The following is an 18,032-nucleotide window of genomic DNA, read 5'->3' as shown; positions in this document are numbered from 1 at the left end:
TAAAAAACCCCTAAAATAAGTATTATAAAAAAAATTTATTTATTTTTTTTAATTTTTATTTTTTTAACCTTAATTTCTAAAATATTTAACTTAATATAAATTTTTTTTTTTTTTTTTTTTTTTTTTTTTTTTTTTTTTTTTTTTTTTTGCTAGGGTAGCGTATGTATGTGCTGCTGCCGTATGCACAACACGGACTCTCTCTCTCTCTCTATCTCCCTCTCCTATAATAGCATAATAGCCTTCAACACATTAGGTCATTCATTGCTTCTTAAGAAGATGGACGTAAGTCTCGAATCACTATATCAAATGCTGACTGAATTCCGTTAACTTACTACCCTTGTGTGAGGTTCAATGCGTTTGTACCAGCCCATTTCTACTGTCCTGTAAGACGAACATGCATATCTCAAGGTTTTTTTCCTTTCCATTTTTTTCAACACCCTGCTTTATCGTCGCCGCTGGAGCAGCACGTCGCAAATAGCCAAATGTGGCTGAATGACCTAGCGGAGGCGAAGAAAGAAGCAAGATTTCTTTGCGAACTTCTCTGCACGTCAAAGCCTAGGGAACCAGTTTCTTTTCAGTTAACTATAACTTACCAGCCTAGGTACTCAACTACCTTAGCTGCTACCAACGAGACTACATAGTAAGTAGGTAGTTATCATTCAATAATCCTTGGCAGACTCACACCTGCGTGTACGTATGCAAGAAGCCAGGGGTTAGAAAATTGGGGCTTGCTCATGTGGTCTACTCAGACTTTAAGGCGGACAGTTAGGGCGCTAAACAAGACTCGGCAACCGAAGGTACATACATAGTACAGAGCAGGAGTCGAAGAAGAAAAAAAAAGGGAGACAGATTTCGATTCTGCAGGGTCAGAGATGGGGTCCCTGAAATATTCAACCAGCCAGCAGCATTCTTAATAATCTTTCCCTTCTACGAAGTATTTATGGCTTCTACGGCTTACATATCCACTAAGAGGGGCCGACAATCTGGATAACTGGCTGGTATTCTGTCACATGATGTTATTAGCTTCTTTTATTTTCCTCTCTCTCCTTACATATAAGCTTGACAACCGAATTATGAGGTATGCTGGTACCGGTTAAGCACGTCGATACCTTTATAGGGATCACGCCTACGGGTCTTGTGTATGTTAAGGTTATGTCCACAGGTGTTGCCTTATAATACACGTATAATGTGAGGTGTATAGGTAATACATGCTGACTTTGTGCTGTTTTTCCAACATCTAGGTATACATAGTCTTTGGAAGGAATACCGTGCGATATACCATCAAGCGTGGTTGTCTTTAAGCCATTGAACAACCGCCGATTGTATCACATATACATTTGTGTGTAACTGAGCGTTGAAGTTACAGATTCGCTCAAGTTTCACCATGAGGAAAGACTCCGAAATAGTATCTCGAAAGAAATAAGCTCGGAAATATACCAGAGCTATTACACCTTTTCCGGGCGCACGAAATCACCTTTGCTACTACTATTACAGGTAGTTAACTATGTAGTTATCTCTAATAATAATACATGCCTATTATATGATAGGTACCTGTTTATTGACTTACATTATAAGCAGGCTACATCATAAGGTGGTGGTCCTTTTATGTGACCTTGTAAGGAGATCTCCCCCCCCCCCCCCTGGCTCACCACCCCTCGTCCTCCTTTTAATTCTCCTGGATCTCCCACAAATTCCTTGGTTTCCCAGCTTTTTGAATTCCTACTGCCCCGCACTTGGACTATCTTGGGATGTTTCCACGAATCCACGCAGAAACCCCATACCCACCACATTTCTTAGGTGCCTCCCAAGTATGTAAACAAATTTTTTTCTCCTTTCATGTTTCGTTACTTCATCATCCGTATAAACAGCAGAATGTAAATTCAATCCAAATCCCTTGATAACAATAATATCGCAAAGCTAAATTCTATCATTCTCCCGGTTAGTTATCTGAAAACCCCGAATTGGCATCCGTCTGGATGCACATAGAAAGGTCGCTTTTTGCATGCAAGCAGTGTCAACTTACATATTAACAAGCTCTCTGGGCGAATGAAAATATCCCTGTTCACACAGCCCAATACAAATACATCATGAGACTTTTTTTTCTGCGAGACAACGTCAGAACTTACATAGTAGGAGTTTTACTCTGCTTTTACATATTAGTGCCGGCCAATTGATCCGTTCGCTCCACCCTGCATCGTGCTGTTGGCATATACGGACCATCGTTTACCATCAAGATTGCCCCTAGCTCTTTAATCCAAGCTTTCCCGCCAGTGGTTGGTGAACAATTGGTCATAGCAAGCAGCAATGGGTTTTGAAGGAGAGAAGAAGAAAAAAAATCCATAATCCATAATCCGTAATCCATAATTCACAGCTAGTTGATGGGCGCCGCCAGGAACAAGACCAACCAACCGCGTGGACTGGTCGAACTTGGCCTGCAACGCACACATGTCGCACTTAGCATCAGTACGTACATACATAGTAACTCACTTACATCTCCATACCTACGTCCCCAGTGGGGAAGTGGGCATCAGTGTGGACATGCAAGAAGATACACGACAAGGTCTGGTCCGTGGATTCCAGGGCTAGGGTGGGTTCCTATTCTGGATACCCTTACAATTGGGAGGTCATGAGACCTTCAATTCGGAGCTAACCACAAACTTTGAAATTTAAGTTGTGCGGAAGACTCCTCCGTCTCCTGGAGGTAGCCGACAGGCGAGTCAATGAACAATCGGCGTCATAGGTGCCCTATTCTAACCTTAGACCCGTCTAGTCCCTTGTCCTCCCTTGTCCCTCCCCTGTCCTCCTTTGTCCTGGCACCACTCCCACTACCAATCAACCTTCGTCACACACCCCTTACCCAGCTGCAAGTCACCAAAGATTTTGAACACCATTGTCCGGCGGATAGGGATAGGAAATGGCAACTTCGATGTTCCTCAACGACGATGTTCCGTCTTCGTCGGCGGCCCCGAAGCATAGCTGTAAATCATAAAACCGGACATATAGCCGGGGGAGCCTCAAGAGAGATTTTAGATAGACTACAACCCCGACGCTCGTGCTAACTCGAGATAAATTAGGCCGCAGCATCTGCACGGTCCATAAACATTATTACCCGAGGCCTAGATCCATCTATTGATGCTATCATCATAATTATGATTATTCTGAGCCCGGTACTATTAGACTTGAACCACGACCACCCATGATCCTTCATTCGCAGAGAGACGGGACCAGAATTGTATTGTATTGTACCTAGGTGCCCACATGCAGCAGCTTCTACGCCACTGTTCCCAACTCCTTTATGATTGATCACAAGCGGGCTGTAGAAAACCCAATAGGCACGAAGAGTGTCGAGCCTCCATCATTTGGAAAGTTAGCCAGCTACAAAATTAATATAACACGTGAGCTCGCTCACGGTCGTAAAAACCATGGCGCCAAGGCCGAGTGCAGGTCCTCAACCTCTATTTTGGGATGATCTACCCGATAGAAATTCGCAGATTGGCGGCGTCCACAGAAAAATGCTTAGCCCAAGCGAACGCATGGTCTTTGTGTGTGTGTTTTGGGTCATTCCTCTATGCCGCCGCATTGGGCCCTCTTATTGGGAAGATCATGCAATCCTTGGGCCTCGAATCTACCATTTAAGGTGATCGAAATAGCATGTGACCGACTCTGCAGAAAACACGGGTCCCCAACTACGGGTACCAAAAGGTTTTCCGAAGAACGGTACCGGAGCATATGTCGTGTCACGAGACACGAAAAAAAAAACCATAATAATGCCACGGACGTGATTTGGAACATATGACAGTTTGGAGGGAAAGGAAAAGAGTAATAAGGTTTCCCGTCGTTTTCGATCCTATCATGCAATGTGATCCTCTCCGCCTTGCCATCAAAACTTTATTGTTCTTTGGCTAGACACGATAACGCCCCCGTTTAGTCCTAAAGTCCGTGAAGTACAAACGCCGGGTAATCCACACATATTATTATCCCCCACAGCAAGCGATTTCCAGCTCTCGAGGACCAAACGGGATTGTGTTGGTTGGCTACTTTTAGGGGTCACGGTATAATCAATTCGAAGCTCCCTACCGCCCGATTCGATTGGATAATCGATGTCTCATAGATACCCACACGGTCGGTGAGCCTCAAATATGCATCTCAGCCATAAAGGACCGCTTTAGATATGGGTTTGTTAGTACATCCTAATAAGTATGGCCGAGATCAGCGACGAAATACGGTACCTTTATCAATCTCGATAATAAGAGGGTGTTGAGATTGCCAGTAACTACGAGAATCGTAACTACTTTCTACTTTACCAAGCAAGGCTTTGTATTCTTTTCTTCCGGTGGAAGTTGGTTGATGTGAAACGGTAAGTTGAATTTTTGAATAAACCTTTCTTCATAACTCAAATGCTTCCGTTTCACTCGAAGACTCGGCGATTACCTGCCATGAATTCCGGGTGGCTCGGGCGGGAAGCTTGACCTTTGAAGGCGTCGAATCGGAAGAAAAGCTATCCCATCGAAATTCGGGTATGACGTATCCGCAGTCCAGGCTAGTGAGACGGTTTGTCGAAGCGGCTGTCTGCATATTTACGGTATGACACTCATATCTTCGGGATCGTCGCAGGTAGAGACGAGCCGTACTGCCCAGGCTTCTGGGCTGATGAAAAGCACATAACGTGACCGCGCCCTCGGAACTTTATCTTGAACGAGCACGGGTAGCCCCGGCGGACCTAGATCGGGCGGCTACACCTAGGTAACCTGACTGCTTAGAACCGCGAACAAGGTGTGTGTATTCCACTGTCCGGGTAAGAAATTTGTATACTGCATATTCCTAAAAACATCCCACCAGCATGGCACCACTAATATTTAGCAAATAGGATCTCTTACTAGGACTACAACCTGACCATCTACATCCCGTGCGGTACCGCTCGTGCCTGGTCTCCCTTTTTATGCCGTGCCCTGCGTAGACGACAAGTGGCGTATAGCTTTATTCGAAGTCAATTACTTGTCTTGGGGAATATGTTGAGCCTGAAGGAATTCTACCTTACACCTTTTCCCAGGGTCTGCGACCAGTGTTGTCACAGATGGATGCCCAAAAAGACGAACATACATGTTTTCCCTGCGGCTACGTCCAAGGATAGCCCATCCGTTTATGCGCGCCGAGTTTCGATTCGTCCTGACAAGCTTTGTATCACTCGATTATCTAAGACAATTCGACAAGACAATGCATGTCTTTATCAAAAAGAATAAAAGTCTGAGCAGGATCTTGGCTTATACAATCAGCGCCGACATGGTAGTGGATACCTGCATTCTGCATTTACGAGGTCCTGGTTAATCCCGCTCCGTGTGTACTCCGTCACTCGGAGATCAATCTTTGCTTTCGTTGGGCCATAAAAAAACCCCCGAGCACGTAATAGACCCTCGCGGCACGTTTCAAAGGAGTGCTACAACATCATGGGAATTTATTATGTGGCTCGTAACAGTTACCTTCCAAGGGAAATACTGGCGACCAGTTTTACTACTCTTTGACGGCAATGTAATAGGGAAGTCTCCTTTTATATATATACCTTCTATACAGCGGGCGACATATATGTAACTCGTGGGCATATTTTGCTAGAGTTCTCTCTTGGCGGCACGAAGGACGCGCGCTGTGTCAAACGAGTTTCACAGAGACCGATGACCATTCAGTACGACCTCGGATTCTATGCTGACCCGATGGTCGAAGCTCCGAATAGGACGGAGCTGATAGTCCGTATGCCGAGGGGGAAGGCCCTGGCACCGAGAGACAGGTCCCCTATCTCCAAGAATGAGACAATGTTCAGTGAAGTGAAAGTGAGTCATAACCTATAACATGTTGATCAGCACAGCCAGCGCCCCCCATGTTGCTCAACCCAGAATGGTGTGGTCTATATCGGTGGATTTTTTGCGTGTATCTCGGACAGAGATGGATTACATCTGATCCTCAATGTATAGTCTTTTTATTGCTATCGAGGAGTTACGCCAAGGGAGTTCTTACACCCTTGGAATACTTGGCACAGCAATAATTCACTTGATCAATAATCGCAGGGCTTGTCTTCTAATAGTTTGATTCTTGGGAATACCAGAGCTAATCTAATTGTTACCCTGAATAGATCACGTTGCCGCATATACAATTATAAGTCGTTACGATTTATTTATTGGATGGGACCGAAAATGTAATAACCAACTTGACGATATCAAAGCTCAGTAAAAACCGACTACCCCAGGTAGCTTACAGGATATCCATCCATACAGGTCCGGTCGGACTGGTACTGGACTCTATTAACTAATCGCAGTTCGAAGCTTATTAAAACCTATGGTATCGGTGTAGACGGTCAAAAGGTACTGCATCAAGCCAAGCATTCATCTATGCGAGAAACCCAGTAAACCTATTATTAGGAGGTTAATGATACCCGGCTTAATGCCGCACAGCCCATAAAAGCAAAGCGACTTGACTCCAAGAGTGCCAATCATAAACGTTGCGGAGTTGGAGATGTCCAACCCGGTATGTCTCTTACAAGATGGGATATTGTATCCTCGATAACACTCACCAGCTGAGAAGCCTGGATCAGCCGCAATACGGCTTGTTGAGAATATTACAACCATCCTACACACCGTTAACTTCAATGCTCCCAGGTTCCGCATTCCCACTTTGGGAATATTTTATTTTTCCCCGGCTTAACTTAGGTACGTATAAGACTATAGCAGTAAGGTAATAATCATAATAATGTCCGAGGCGGGGTAGCTTGACGTCGACACGAGAAGACAGGCCAGGAAGAGAGGGTTGAATGAAAGGGTGCAGCACACTGGCAGCTTCTGTCACAAATGACGATGATACCACCACCTCTTCGGAGAATGCGGGAATCTTCGTCATCTGACGGAAAGAAATGGAAAGCAAAATAATAATAATTGAGGAGGAAACCGGACTCACAACATCCTTGCAATGCAGGCTCTGATGAGGTTTGCCTGGCTCACCTTTTCGATGCGGCAAGATAGCAAAGCGATCTTCCTGCTTCCATACTTTATCAAATCTTTCTTGCTCGCACCACATTATGGGTACGTCGGCAATCTATGCCCTAAAGCGCAATTTTTCCTAAATCCCCCCCTGCCGAAGAAAAGCCTTCTGAGGGTGAGCCGCCTGCTTACAGACGTGGCAGGCTACGCAGCTTCTGGCATGTGGTCTAGCTCCAGATTTACGAGTTTCGGTTATTAGACAAGATCTGTCGTCACCTTGGTGCGACGAAAACGCCGATCATATAACTACCTCCTAACGTAGAGAGCTCTGTATATAGAGTCGATTAAAATTACACCCAGCTCTGTAGTGCAAAGGGGGAGCTTATAGATATTAGAGCCAGGGGCTTTACTTCCGGATTCAGCGACGTGCATCTTCTATCACAGTCTTATAGCTGCAAGTAGGGGGGCAAGCCCGACAAACCGACTTCTTTAATAACAACTAGGAGACAAGCCTGTTGGTCCGTTTTACCAGGGTATAGACTTTCTTCCCCCCAGGTATTTGGTTCCTGGAAAGCAGACACGCACACACACAAACATACACACACGCATACGCATATACATACCTATCTCATGAATTGTTCATGAACTGAACGGATAAACGGACTGACTAGAGTTAGCTGCAGACTACTGAGCTCTGATACGCTTCTTTACCAACATCACCACCCAATATGAGAGGTTGCTGTTATCCACAAACCTCTCTAGAAGTACCGTTGCTGCACGTATGGTTTTCCTGGCGGCTGATCCTGCTTTTTCTGGTTTCCTACATGTAATCTAAGGGCATAATGAGTGGACGGTCGCGGTTCCACAACTTTTACCACAGTATCTAATCATAGTACGCAGAAGGGATGGGATGGGAATGCCGGTGGTGTTCTAATCTTCCTATCACTGGCACCGAGTATTAGAACACGGATACGAAAGGGCCAATATTCTGTCCCGTGAGGTGGCCTTTTCAGAAGACATATTGTTCACGGCTGCTTTGATTGGGCGCTTCCAAGCGACCTTATGTCTCATCATAGCTACCCGCACATGAATTACCTACTCTACAAGGGCAGGTAGCCCCACGGGTGCCGCGCCCGACCGCCGTACACTGCGGTTGTATTTGTATCATACCGGCCCGATACAAACCACCAATGCGGCTTTGAAATTGCGTTGGTAGGTAGCTATTAAGATTAGTGGAAACCGGCCGAGTTTCATCTTCGGGAGATCTGCTATGTAGTACGGCTGTTTCAGCCATCTAGGCAAATCCTAAGAAGACGAACCAGGCGGCTCCTAGCAAAGTGAAGGTTAAGCGTATGTTAGCTGTATATACTAGCCATATGCTACAATACCTACATCAGCGTGGTATTATTTTTTTTTTAAAAAAAAACAGAACTCCACCATGGTTACTGTGGAGGGTCGTTGCGATGTGACTTCGGATCATCTTCCGGTACCTTACTGCTAGATTACCTCTTATATTTGTCAATGTCGGTATTAAAACAGACTGCTGAATACTCCCACTCTTACTGTTACTATCGGTGAAATTCCGTGAGCCTAGCATTTATTGTTCGGTTAGCAAGCAATATACTGACTGCATTGTATGAACACATTGTTAAGGATTTCTCCCACGCCACCGCGTAAGGCGAAGATGCGACCACCAAAAATATCTAGACAGAAACGAAGCTCGACTAGGTACCTCTATGATGTTCTATGATGTCCTGTGCAACCACAGATGCACACTATTCCTAAAGTATTTACTGAAGAACATGAGGCTCTTGAACTGACCTAAGACCAATCTGGATGGAACACTCTAGTTGTTCCGTTGGCACCACGTAGTTGGTAACACAGCTACACGAAACTAAGCCTGACACCATATTACAAAAACCAATGACCAACCCGTTATCGAGATACCAAACTACCCCTTGAAGGATTCTCGTCCGGTGTAGGTTCGAGGGGGTACTCCGTAGAAGCCGCTTCTAGGCTATCGAATAGGGATGATGGCATTAGGAGATCGATAGGAACCCTTAGCCGGGAAACGCAGCATAACGTTTAGGTACCTAATGTATGTACATAATTATAGAACCCTTAGGCTTCCACTGACAATGTTCTGTTACGACCAATTGATTAATCACATGCACGTCTCACTAAGCGAGTGGCTTGAGAAATCAGATCATCTCGAATCTCCTGGGTCAGGCGAGTTGCACAGTACCAAGCTTCGACGACGACAATATATTCAAAGTGCTGACCGTCTTACGTATTTAATTAAGAGAGGCCCGCACCTGTTACATAGCCCAGCCGCGTATAGGACGGGAACTCTCCTAGGTAGTAAAGGACGGTGATGTGATAGGCGAGAAACAGTCGGTAGGCTAGAAGGTATGTAGGTAGGTAGGTAGGTAGGTAGGTATTATCTTAGAAGACGCAGAACTTTGGGCAAGTCGAAATTAACAAAAACTCATCCGGAGAGGAGGAAGAAAAAAAAAATCTTTCCCCTCATTTCCCTCCCCCCCTAGCCAGCCGTCATCAAACTGGGAGGTCCTATATCGTGCCGCTGCTTCCTATGAATTTACCAGCACGCAGCCACATTTTAGTCGTCGACACGGTCCGGACGGCACTTGGTGGCGCGCGGGAAGGTCCTTCTAAAGCCCGCAGCCCGCAGCTCGCAGCAAGCCCCTGGCAGACGGGGACGCTTTCGAAGCACCCGCGTGGCTCGGAGAAGGGATGAACCCTGGCGCCACGGGGTTTCAGAGGCAGATCGATCGTTAGTTGCTAGCTGCCAGATGCCAGGAAGCTGCTGGTTACATACCGGTACGCCGCAGTATGCCGCCCAGAATTTACATTACCATACTACCTATGTAGAAGGCGATATTCACATGCGGAAAGCCTTTTGGTGGATCCTCCATCAGCGCCCAAGTTGATCAGGTGCCTGCGAGCACGGCACGTGTGTGTGTCTTGGTCGGGCATACATAGCATACCTATGTAATGCCTCCTGCACGGCGGCAAGGAGGGAGCTCATGGTTAAGGGCGGCTATTTTGGATATTGCAATTGGTAAAGGGGGTAAAGGTTCCATTCACACATCCTGGCCATCGTAGCGTTCACGAGTGAGTCTGTCTATCTGCCTGACCACTTACCTCCCTATCTACCTACCCAGGTATTTACCTACCTAGGTACCTAACCTAATCTACTATGCGAAGACTAGGTACTTCTCGATGGTACGGTTCTGTTCTTGGCTCTTGGTTGTTGGTTCTGGTTCGAGAGCATAGGACTGAAAAACGGGGAGTCGGAATGAACCTCCCCTGTGAACCAATTACTGTGTATACGACGTTCGACGGTGTGGGAAGGAGACTTTTCCTATTAGCCACTTTATCCAGCAACTTGGGCGTAACAACGCCCGTCGACAGCATAACATGCGTAGCCGTGTACCTCTCCCCCCGGTCCGTAACGACCCTAACACAAGCCCCGTCCTCCCCCCTGAACACCAACTCCCCAATCTCAGCCCTAACGACCTTAACCCCATTTCCAACCGCCCTCAGCGCCCCCTTCGCATCCGCCCACCCGTTCGTTTCTGTAGCCAGCACGTGCTCCACCCCCGTGTAATCCGCCTAGTCGAAAACCCCGCCGTACAAACCCTTCGCCTCGTCCACCGGAACCGCGCGTATCATCTTCTCCTTCCTCCCCATCCCTATCCTCGTTCTTATCCTCCTCACCCCTATCCTTACCCTGTCGTCCTAACCTCGTAAAGGTCTCCAGCTCCTACGGCGGGCCGCCCCCTCCGGCTGATCCAGTAAATCCCCGTCTCGCGGTAGTACTTCCTCCACGGCGGGTCCGCGCGCACGACTTTGTTCCGGTCCTAGGACGCGGCGACCCGGCGGGCCGCCGTGTAAGCGTCCCGGTCAATGAGCGTGACAGCGCCGTTGAGATCCCGAAGACGCCGGCTGCTATGGTTATGTAGGAGGAGGGTGTTGGGAAGATGTCATAGTTTTTATATGGTATTAAACAAGGTACCTACCTACCTATGTATGGTCTATTCAACTATGAAGTTATATGTCGGCCCAGAAAATGGGGATTGGTACCTAATAATAAGATATGAAACTAATATTCCCCTCGTTTAGTTTAGGTATGTTCTAAAATATGATCCCGCACCGGCCGGTCCGTCTCCGATATCGTAGAGCCGAGATCTCGACCCCCCCTGCCAAAATCAGGAAGGAAAAGGCTTTGCCAAAAGGCCGAAAGATCATCAGGTCGTCAGTGGCGTAGGAGTAACCAATAGGTTTGGGACTGTAAACATTATGTTGCTCATTGTCATACGCCCCTAAATATCATGGATTCGACTCGAAATAGACAACGAACCGTTCATATGTCCTATTAAAGGATGATAGTTTTAACATTCGGCTGCCGAGTCACTCGCAGTCTAGTATCTATATTAAAACATATGCTGTCTGACAGCAGAAGCTAGCCGTGCACTGTTTTTTTTTTTTTTTTTTTTTTTTCGAATTGGTACAGCTCCAAAGCTGACGATCCTCGCATAATTCCGCAACCCGTCCTATGTTCTCGTTTCAAACTGGATGCCCCATGACATGAATAAGCTTTCTGTTCGGCTCATAGGCTGATATACCTAGCTTTTTTCTCACACATCGTTGTTGCGCGAAGGTAACCCCTTACTTCCTTTCCTCCGTAACCAGATAATAGCCATGTAATAAGCCTTTACAAGGCCTCCAACAGATGAAGTCGGAGTCATAGCATAAGTCGTAGCGCAAACCTCCTACGCTGTTGGGGGAGATAGCAATACAACGGAAACTTTCGTTCTAGACCAGAACGAGAGGGCCACATCCATCATAAAGGAACTTAATAACGGATTATGTTGGCTTCCGAACTTCGTTACCGTCCTCGCGGTATTTGAAATACGTCTTTTCCAACAATTTCCGCGGGTCTGGTCATACTACGACATGGATGACGCCGTAGAAAAAAAAATGATGGTCGCGTAAACCGGCCATCCAAAAAGCGTCACTCCCACAAGTAACGTCTTCTTCGTTTCTCAAACAGTCCCTTTTCATCACTTCAACTTAATAGAGGCCTCAAGAGAACTCATCATCCTAATCCTCTCCTCCCCTTCACCGCCCCACTCCTCCTCCTCCTCCTCTTCTTCTCCTTCCCCCTCCATAACAACATCATCCACAGCACCCACACTCCCGCTCTTCAGCCGCACGACGCAATCCTGCTGCTTCTGGAAGAACATGGCGACCTCGACGACCTTCTGTATAGCCCTCCCCGTCCCCAGCACCACCACCTCGCCCGCGTCCTCGAGCCCAATCCCACTTCCGCTGTCTCTGGACGCGGACTGTCGCTGGATGGCGCGGATGCGCTCGTCCAACGACGCGTTCTTGTTGCTGGCGAGTCTGTTCGTGAACGCCTTTTTAGAGGCGGACGCTTCCCGCAGGTTCTTGTCGAGCTGTTTGCGCACGCGGGCGGTGATGGAGCGGAAGGGCGTCTTGGGGGTTACGTAGATGCGGCGGGAGGCGCGTGTGGAGGGCGCGCGTGTGGGGATCGGTCGTTTTCGGATTGTGGCCCCTAGGATAGCTGTTAGCGATGGGGAGAAAAGAGATTATATGACTACGTGTCATGTTCTGGTCTGACCCTTTGGTATAGGTGGAAGTTTCGTTGGCTTGGTGGCTTCTGTAGGCGCCTGCGAACCGGTCTCGGGTGGCTGCCCTGTAGCCATTCTTGTGGTGATAGTATAATAATCACATTTGTAAATACTATTATTTACTACGTCAAAGAAGGAGATGAAGCTTCCACGATATTATAATATTAGAAGTAGTTATACGGCATATGCATGATATTTATTCAATTATCCCCAAAACTGCAGACCATAAAAAATGACGTGGGGCTTCTGGGCTTGCAGCAAGAATAACGATAAGATAAGATCTTGTACATGGTAGACCCACACGGCTATGGTTTAGCTTACCCGCCGTCATCCAATCCAAAAACATCATGTTTATTTTAGCATCACCACCATCAGTCCCAAAGCTCCCCACTTACACACACATATACGCGCACTAATAACAAGGCTACAACTTTAAACACACTCGCTCGTTCAACTCCATCTCTCGCGATAATAACTTGTCGAATGGCCCGTTGAAATGCGGTTGCCTATGCCGTCCCCCGCCCACAATGTCCGTTGAGATCTGGCCTCCCATCTCGCCGGCCGAGCTTAAAATCGAGGAAGACGCCACTCAGGTAAGTTCATCCTCAGCCTAAACACCAACGCCGTATACTCACCACCAAAGCAGGCCCGCGAACTATCCTGGCTCCTCACCTCCCTGTGCGCCACCCTCGCCCAAATCAAGCGCGGCCTCGAGGACTGCTGCGCGCTCCTCGCCCCCGCCGACTCGGCCGGGAGCACGCTGGCCCTCACGACGCCGCGCCACGAGACCGTCAAGGGCCACACGACGCGCGTCGGCGCCCGCCTCGTCCGCGGCCTGGTGCACCTGCGCCTGCGCACGCTCCCGCCCCAGACCCTGACCCTCGACTCCTCCCGCCCCATCCGCGTCCCCGCCCTCGTCCGCCTCGACGCCCTCCTCTCCCGCTCCCTCGAGATGTGCCGGGAACTCGAAGAGCACGAGCACGAGCACGAGAACCAGAAGAAGGAGGAGACGAAACGGACCGCGCCCCCGCCGCTTTCGGCGCCGCATCTCGCGTCGCGGCTACGTCTGCTGGCGCTGCACATCGCCGAAGCAGCGGCCCTCGTCAAGGGCCCACCTCATCACGATCAACTGCCCGCGCGTCCATCGACTAGCGCTTCGACGGCTAGCAGCAGCAGCCACCAGCACCAGCACCAGCACCAGCCCGACCACCAGCACCAGCAGAAACTCCCCCTCGACACATCCTGGACGACGAGCTCCGTACCCCTAGCCCACTTCTGCCCCCCGCTCAGCCGCAACCTGTCCCTGTACGTGACCGTCCAGGACGCCTGCCTGGTGCTGTACCTGCGCGCCCTGGAGCCCGCCGACGCCCCCGTCAACTTCGGCACGAAGCTCGCGCTCGCCATCGGCACCACCCGGCGTCTGGAGCACGACGAGGCCGACAAGGTGTTTCTGTACCGGTGCGGCGACGAGTCGCGGATCGACAGCGGAGCGTCTCCCGACCACCACCACCTTCATCTCCATCTTCATAATACCAGTAGTAGTCGTAGTAGTAGTGGTAATAATAGTAATAATGATAATAGTACTGGCGATGGTAATAACGAAGGAGGGGATAAGAGGAAAGAAGTCGAGGTCTACGTCCGCGAAAAGGTGCGCGTCGAGAGCGCGGATCCCAGCTTGCTCTCGCTGTCCGCCAAACTGAGCGCCTTGAGTAATACGTTAGGGTTGGCCAGGCGCAATTTAGCGGCGGTGATGGGGCAGGGTTTGGAAGAGTGAAGCTTGCGCGAAGGGAGTCGCAGTGATACCAAATTGCTAACCTAATTGCTTCTTGCTACATGTAGTGTTGGTTGAATTAAATACGTCATGGGAATAGCGATTGGAGTTACGGGATGATAAGAGGTAGTGATAATTAAAGCCGGCATTAGCTGGGGATGTTTTACGAATCATCACAAAAAAAAAAAAAAAAAAAAAAAAAAAATCATGATAAACACTTGAAAACTCAGTTCCGGTTCGAGTTCGGTTATGACTTTCCCTTCAAAAAAAGAATCCCGAATGGCTTCGTAATTGGTATCAGTGACATCCATTGGAACGTAACCATGGTCTTCAGGGCGTGATATTTTTCAAGCTCTTCCAGGTCGTCATAAAGTATCCCGGGCCTCAGTAGTAAAAAGTACAGCTACTTTCGCAGGTGCTCTCGCGCCAATACGGCGGATGGACTACATTAAGAAACAATCGCCTCCAAACTCCAATTCTCCCGTATCAGATGCTTAGGTTGGTCAAAAGAATTCGGCTGATATCAACACAATCACTTGTCAACTCCCCTGGAAATCATGCCACGGGCGACCATGGTAGCGGGACGAGGATCCTCGACTTCATAGTTTGGATAAGAGGAACGGTCTTGTGAACCGTCTCGGCCCAGCCATCTTGCTTCCAGCTCTCCTCTCGTCGGACCTTACGCTCTTCGAGGTTGGCAAATTGCCAAAGATGGTGGACGGTATTAAGATCGCCAATCTGAACGAACCAAGCACCTACACCTTCCATCACTTGTCTTCGCGCCTTTAAGCCTCGTCGCCAGTGGGTTTCCCACTCTAGCAAGTTTCCGGGGTGAAGAGTGTACGAACGTAACTCGAATAGGCCACCTAGCTGACGGGGTGCAGTAGTTGGCCAGAACGAAAACTCTTGCATGATTGAAGTGTTCTTTGATTTGATCAGCGTTCTAAGCTTTCTGTCGAATTCGGGGAAACCGGGTTGGCGTGAGATAGAATTCAACGACTGATGATATCCTTGGTAACGCTGATACTCCCAGATGTGAACTTAAAATATTTTATGAGATTAGCATGTTGCAACAAGCTTTGAATTAAGGCTCGAGCCGTTGATAGCTTACCGAATGTGTCACAATCGCCCACCTCGGTTCGCCAGCTTCCGACGAGGTGAACCTTATTCTCCTGCAAAGAAGCCATGCGCGGATACCATTGGCCAACGAGCTCAACATATTCATCCACCTTATCTGGCAGCACCTCGTGGAATACGATCGAGTGCACGTACTTTCCACGAGCTAAGACCGCGGAGAAGCTCGCTTCGAGCTGAGCATCCAACTCACGCCCTTCCTTTGTTCCGTAAATAACCCTAGATATAAGATTGTCGGGTCGATCGGGTTCCTTAGTCGAAGCCTCCGCTCGCTGTCCTGCATGGGTGCTTAATGAGCCTAAGCCCTGTAAGGTTTTGGGGGCAGCAAATGAATGGTTAGGATAAGAAAAATCTCCGATGGACCTACTTGCTTCTCTCTCCTGTTGTGCTTTGACTAACTGCTCGCGGAATGCCTTTTGCTTCGAGTTGAACGATTCGACGTCCTCAGGTCTAATGTCGGTCAGAGACGGCGTGCGCTGATTAGCAGCGGTGGAGCCAAACGCTCGGAGTGAGCGCGGAGCTGCACCAGCTGCTACTCGCGCGATACGTCGGGAAAACATTGTGATAGAGTGCGTGAAAGGAACAAAGAGGGATGGATGATGGATGATGGATGATGGATTTTTAGGGATGGGGACTAAAAAGGAAGGGGAAGAGGAGCTTGGTAACAGCGTCGATTTTGACGCAAATCGTTAAGAAAAAAAAAAAAAAGTGAAAGTGCTGGGGAATACCGAAGATGGTATTGGATGGTATGATATCGTCTTGTGAGATGAGGGAATGGTTCATCTATTGTACGAGAATCATCCTCGTACGGGTATAGTGGCTTTTTTTTCGTTTCAGGGGAAGTAAGTTGCAATGAATCGGTCCCTTTAGGTAACAACAGGCAGTTATTGTATTGGTATTGGAGATTCCGCGTGGCAGTTTTGTTAAATACCTTAAGTAGAGAGATACGGTAGGTATTAAAAAGTCAAGTCAAAGCACAACTGGTCAGAAGAGATAGAAGCATGGTCGATGTGGTGGTGGAGGGTAGCAAGCGGCAGGTAGGGAACAACCTTGAGACGTTTATAAATTAATTGGTTCCTTGTAACTCCCCCGCATCTGATTTAGAAGGGGGGTTGAAGCTCTTAAAGTTGTACCTACCTACCTAGGTACTATGTAGGTAAGCTCGTCCCAGAGTAACTTCCCCAGCTTTTCGATGCCGGTTTCCTTAACAAATGTGGAGATGATCTTCGGAGCTATCGGGTACCTAGGTACAACCTCACCGTTCGAAGGTGATGTCACTCAATCTGTCGGTAAAATCATTGACCGTGACCGACAATGGTAGCCCGCATTGAGGTCCTGAGGTCATGATCCTTACCTAAGGATCATGACTAAGATAAGCACTAGGGCACAAATACTAGTAGATTTATGCCTCAGGCATGCACATTACATTACATAACAACCCAACTCGATAAGGCAACAAATCAATCGCCAAGTTCCGGCTTAGCTGCAGAAGAAAACCACTCGCTTTTCTAACAAACCTCGACCTCAACCTCAAGCATCTCCAATCTCGACGCCTTCTACTACTACTCAGATCCTTCGAATAACGTATTCAAGATGTCTAAGTTATCTTGGTTCGGTGCTTACCCCCTTAAGAAATTCCCGACGCCCGTCCGTACGTCAATTGATCCCCGCGCCGCCGATTAGAATTAAATAATTCGCAACAGTTATTAACTAACATCTCCATAGTCAAGCCCTATGCTCCCTTCTACGTTGCCGGTATGATGAACCGATATGATAACATGCAATAATTTGCAGCGCAGGAGTAAATACCTAACATACGAACAGGCTTAATCATCCTCTACGGTGTTAACGCGGCGCAAAATGCCATGATGAAGTGTACGTGTTTTATCATAACTTCCGGCAAGTGGGAGAGCAAGAAAGAAAGATAGCTAACTGTTTCTCAATAGCCGATGAGTGGAAGAACGACCCGCGCAACCCGTACGCGAAGTCTGGGGGACATTAGAATGGAGATGGTAGACTTGCAAAACGCAGCCAAATATCCCGAGCGAGCATTATCATAGATCAAATCACTCCACCAGATGATTCAAGCAGGACTGTACTATAGAGAATATGAGCTTGCGTTAAATTGAGGGCTGTGTCCACCCGGGGATGCGTTCTGCGAGTTGGATCTGTTACATCTTCAAACGTGCCTGAACAGTGGACATTTTAACAGCTCAAATAGATTCACTACGTTAAATCCCGTGTCAGTTCTGTATTCGGCGTTGTAAATGTACTGTTAAATCCTCCCGAGAACTATTTATCGACCTTGATTTATATCCGGCCTCTTGGGAGTTTACCACTTTTGCCTCTGTTTATTCAGACAGAGGAATTAAATCACGGGAAATAGGTCTCTGGGCTCTAATTGTCAACCACATCCTATCTTTTATTTCAGTAGGAAAGATAGGCAAGATTCAGTTTGTAAGAAGGCTAGGTATCTTGCAATGATAT

At 47.9% G+C, this 18,032-nt stretch overlaps 4 protein-coding genes across 4 annotated transcripts; 2 read left to right on the top strand and 2 right to left on the bottom strand.

The window, feature by feature from the left end:
* Positions 1-11,578: 11,578 nt before the first annotated feature.
* F4812DRAFT_365597 (Rpp20 subunit of nuclear RNase MRP and P-domain-containing protein) lies at positions 11,579-13,452 on the bottom strand. The gene is made up of 2 exons (XM_047931886.1): positions 12,631-13,452; positions 11,579-12,564 (listed from the first exon to the last, which is right to left on the bottom strand). The coding sequence occupies exons 1-2, from the start codon at positions 12,713-12,715 to the stop codon at positions 12,050-12,052; spliced, it is 600 nt and encodes a 199-aa protein (XP_047790716.1). The 5' UTR covers positions 12,716-13,452; the 3' UTR covers positions 11,579-12,049.
* On the top strand, positions 13,168-14,690 carry F4812DRAFT_470985 (RAVE subunit 2/Rogdi; the record flags this gene model as incomplete). The annotated part of the gene is made up of 2 exons (XM_047939042.1): positions 13,168-13,233; positions 13,287-14,690. The coding sequence occupies 2 exons, from the start codon at positions 13,168-13,170 to the stop codon at positions 14,412-14,414; spliced, it is 1,194 nt and encodes a 397-aa protein (XP_047790715.1). The 3' UTR covers positions 14,415-14,690.
* Positions 14,594-16,682, bottom strand: F4812DRAFT_426576 (NIPSNAP-domain-containing protein). Its single transcript, XM_047934036.1, has 2 exons — positions 15,523-16,682; positions 14,594-15,451 (listed from the first exon to the last, which is right to left on the bottom strand). Exons 1-2 carry the CDS (start codon positions 16,103-16,105, stop codon positions 14,967-14,969), a joined length of 1,068 nt encoding a protein of 355 aa, XP_047790714.1. The 5' UTR covers positions 16,106-16,682; the 3' UTR covers positions 14,594-14,966.
* Positions 16,683-16,859: 177 nt separating this feature from the next.
* F4812DRAFT_458834 (ATP synthase j chain-domain-containing protein) lies at positions 16,860-17,547 on the top strand (the record flags this gene model as incomplete). The annotated part of the gene is made up of 5 exons (XM_047937425.1): positions 16,860-16,885; positions 17,081-17,196; positions 17,271-17,300; positions 17,370-17,420; positions 17,492-17,547. The coding sequence occupies 5 exons, from the start codon at positions 16,860-16,862 to the stop codon at positions 17,545-17,547; spliced, it is 279 nt and encodes a 92-aa protein (XP_047790713.1).
* Between the last annotated feature and the right edge of the window lie 485 nt (positions 17,548-18,032).

Source organism: Daldinia caldariorum, assembly GCF_022478825.1.
Source record: "Daldinia caldariorum strain CBS 122874 unplaced genomic scaffold F4812scaffold_7, whole genome shotgun sequence".
In the NCBI taxonomy this organism is placed as follows: Eukaryota; Fungi; Ascomycota; class Sordariomycetes; order Xylariales; family Hypoxylaceae; genus Daldinia; species Daldinia caldariorum.
This window is presented reverse-complemented; position numbering and strand designations above follow the sequence as displayed.